The 4049-nt window shown below is 40.3% G+C and overlaps 1 protein-coding gene across 1 annotated transcript; it reads left to right on the forward strand.

Moving 5' to 3' along the window:
• Positions 1 to 479: 479 nt before the first annotated feature.
• On the forward strand, positions 480 to 3217 carry fbxo45 (F-box protein 45). Its single transcript, XM_057323158.1, has 3 exons — positions 480 to 1055; positions 1665 to 2021; positions 2342 to 3217. The coding sequence occupies exons 1-3, from the start codon at positions 714 to 716 to the stop codon at positions 2525 to 2527; spliced, it is 885 nt and encodes a 294-aa protein (XP_057179141.1). The 5' UTR covers positions 480 to 713; the 3' UTR covers positions 2528 to 3217.
• Positions 3218 to 4049: the final 832 nt, after the last annotated feature.

Genomic DNA, 4049 nt, shown 5'->3' on the forward strand with positions numbered 1-4049 from the left:
AATAATTATGTTAATCATTCATACCAGAGCACTTAGGAATTAACGTAGCTGTTAACTCCAGCTTCCGTTCTTTTAAACAGATCGAAGGCTTTTTACATAAACCATAAATATAGACGAATAGAAAGAGAAAGAGAGAGCATTTAGATACTTTATTATTTTTTTGTCTTTTGTTTTATATTTAATCCGTTGGCAATATTGTAAGTACACACAATCATGCCAATAAAGTCCTTTGATAATGAAATTGAAAATTGAGAGAGAAAAGAATTTATCTTAGGTTCCCTCTAGTGGCTTTCCTTGTAACTGCTCGCGTCCTCCGCCTTGCATACGTAATTACGTCAACTGCGAGGTCCTTAAAGAGGCGTAAACCTTAAAAAGCGAAACGGTAGCATATTTACCTTTTACAATGTATTATCGGCGATGCGTGCAAAATTATGATTTACAAATAAAATAATTTAAATATACGAAGGTTTTAAACTTGTACATTTTCATAAAATAGATAAAATCGTATTTGTTTAACACATTCCGGACAGGATCTTCACAATAGTCACATAGCTTAGATTTGAGCCATTTGGCTGCAACTGCAATAACACGGCGAAATGCGTCAGCCAAACACGCTTTACCGGATCTCGGCGGGGTTCTGACCCGTTTCGATTTCCATGTTGAATCCGGCTGTGCGTTTTTAATAACTGTTTTTTTCAGCGGAGGAGTTTGACATGTCTGGCGCGGCCGGTGGAGGGGTGCAGTCTGCAGGGCTGGGCGCTGTCGTCGCCGCCGCCGCCGCGAGCTCCTGCTCCTCATCGTCGGGATCCGGTTCCGTCGCATTACTTGGCGGGGGATCGGGCATCGCGGGCCGGTTACCCAGCCGGGTACTCGAGCATATATTCTCCTATCTGGAACTGCCGGATCTGATGCAGTGCTCGCTGGTGTGCTGGCATTGGTATAACTGCCTGTCGGATGAAAACAGTGAGGTGTGGCGGAGTCTGTGCTCCCGGGTGCTCAGTGATGAAGCGATGCGCACTGATATCCTCTGCAACATTTCTACTTATAAAAGCAAAGTAAGACTAAAGTCATGATATTAATGTGATACTTTAAGTAGAGCGTAAACTATAACAACGACCGGACGCGGCGTTCATGGGATTGTCGCGCCGCGACGCATCCAGTTTGGACAAAATTTTAAATTATAATGGTATTGTGGTTAAAATAGTGTTTTATTATGTACTTTGTAGATATTAAACATTGCATTATTTTAGGTTTTTATTATTTAGTTATATGCATTAATATTTAATTGAACATATTCGAATATAGGTAGACTAGTAGGCGACTGAAGATGGTTTGTAATGGATGACGTCATTTGTAAATATTGGACAAATGTAGTCACTCAAATAGGTTGTCTGCAGTGGATGCTACTTCTAATGAAAGATCTTTTATATGGTTTTGTTATTTCTGTATCATGAATACACTTTTTTGTTTATGTTACGTATTTGAGTATATTGAGGTGGTCAGTAGGCTAGGCGACAATCTAATTGTTCTGCATTAGGTCACTTTTTAGAAATATTGCACACAAATACAATCAATGAAAAACATGTCTGTAGTGTGTGTATAAGCCCAAAGAAAAATCTTTGGGGAGTTATTAAATACAGATTGTCCTTTTTGTCTGTCCTCAGCTTAAGTCCTTTCAGCATGCCCTGAGTACTCACGACTGCTCCAGGAATGTATACATCAAGAAAAACGGGTTCACCTTGCATCGTAACCCTATCGCCCAAAGCACCGACGGTGCCCGTGGGAAGATCGGCTTTTCGGAGGGCCGGCATGCCTGGGAGATATGGTGGGAAGGACCTCTTGGCACGGTGGCGGTGATTGGCATCGCGACCAAGAGGGCTCCTTTGCAGTGCCAGGGTTATGTGGCACTTCTAGGCAGCGATGACCAGAGCTGGGGGTGGAATTTAGTAGACAATAATCTGCTTCATAATGGAGAGGTCAATGGTAACTTCCCCCAATGCAACAACGCACCAAAGTACCAGGTAACATAGCTTGAGTTTTATGACTTTAGAGATGAGCTATTCTCACGTAGTTCACCTGAAAAATAAAATTCTGTCATCACTTATTCACCCACATTTTGTTCAAAACCTGTATGTGACTGTATTTATTCTGTGGAACACAAAAGAAGATATTTTGGGAAATGTCTCGGTGGTTTTGTGTCTGTACAATGGAAGTCAATGGGACCAATGTTGTTTGGTTACTAGAAATTCAAATAAGAATAATTGAATCTAATTTTGAACTGGTAAGCCACTCAAAGATGATGGTCATTTATGCGTCATATTTCAATATTTCTGTTCTACAGATCGGCGAGAGAATACGTGTGATCTTAGACATGGATGATAAGACACTAGCTTTCGAGCGAGGTTTCGAGTTCCTCGGCGTGGCGTTCCGAGGGTTGCCCAAAGGCTGCCTCTTTCCTGCTGTCTCAGCCGTGTATGGAAACACTGAAGTGACAATGGTGTATCTAGGAAGACCCCTGGATGGATAAAGTGGATCCTAGTGCCACTGTTAGAACCAGAGGGGAGCGCTGCTTGGCACAGATATGACTCTTGGCCTTTCACATCTGGACTAAGAAATGAGTCGTCCTGGGAGAAATCAGTAGTTGTTGGGCGGGGCTTGTTGAAGGTGAGGATCTTCAACATACATCTGCGGCATTCAGTTAAACGTCTATTTACGTTTAGTCCTTTTGATGACCGGGGACGTTTTTTAAGCCTGATTTTAATCTAATTTGAGAACTGCACAGGGGGCAGCTGTTCTATTTTATGAAATAGGTTGAAACGCCAAATTAGAGCTGAAAAGTGGCAACGTTTTATATTACTTGATATTTTACACATGCGTGGGTCAAGAACCTACTGTGAAGAGGACTGAGTTATCTAAAGACCAGGAGGGGTCAGACTTCCACAACAATACAAACTTACATGTAGGTAAATGACACGAAGTACACATGCCAAAACGCTGTACCACAATATCTTACTGTTTTTATCCTCAGAGCAGTTATCTGCATGCAGTATAAGCGTCTCTTCCTCTTGTTTTTATTTTTTAAGGACAAGCAAAGGTAGTATGTTGTTCTATTTGTTACTGTACATCTTACCCGTGATGTAGAAGTGTATAGTATTTATTTATTAAGGTCTATCTTTGCTATATCTGAGGTTATGGAGACTACAAATAAACTCTAAATTGTGCCAGTCTGTGAATGTATCTCAGCGTGTTCTATTGCTTTCTTGAATGTGTCTATGGGTTCGTTTTACTGGGTGCAATAATAATCTCGATCATGTTTTGAATAAAACGTGGCTGTACTCGTCTCAACCACAAGGGGGTGTCCATCTACAAGAACCATTGACATATTCGTCTTTTGCTACAGGATTGTTTATTCAGTTAAATGTTTCAAGGATTAATTTAACATTTACCTATTCAGTATTCACATTCTTTGCAAAATGTCTCTAATGTGTGCTTATTCTATAGCTTCTAAAAGTTTTTGTAGAGGATTGCCAAGATTTTCACACACAGGATCTTCTTTTCACGATGCTTTTAAACATTACTTTTTACTTCCTTTTTATTCTGTTATTTGAAGGACTTTTGGGAAGCATCTCGTGCCCAAAAGGACAAAACAAACATCTAACAACAATTCTCTTCAACATTAATGATGTTGGAGTTAATTGAGATTTAAGTTTAAAATCTTGGAGTCTGAGACCAAGCGTGCTGCTTTACTCTCTGGTATTCACAATTTAAGCGTAAATGTCTAATTCACCCATATGCAACTTTTTTGTTTTTGTTTCATATTTTATAAACGGGATATTTATATGTTGTGCAACAGTCATGCACTCGTGTTGTGAAAAGAATATGACAAGCGTGAATGTTTTCACAACTGTTTTCACAGCTTCACATCCTAAGAACAGCTTTAAAGAGCAGAAACGATGGACCAGCATCTTTCTGACAGGAAGGGTGTGAGCTCTCGGTGGTTTCCTCTTCAGTAGTATCTGATGAGTGAAACCAACAGTGGGTGCTTTGGG

The sequence above is a fragment of the Triplophysa rosa genome, linkage group LG23 (assembly GCF_024868665.1).
Source record: "Triplophysa rosa linkage group LG23, Trosa_1v2, whole genome shotgun sequence".
NCBI lineage: Eukaryota > Metazoa > Chordata > Actinopteri > Cypriniformes > Nemacheilidae > Triplophysa > Triplophysa rosa.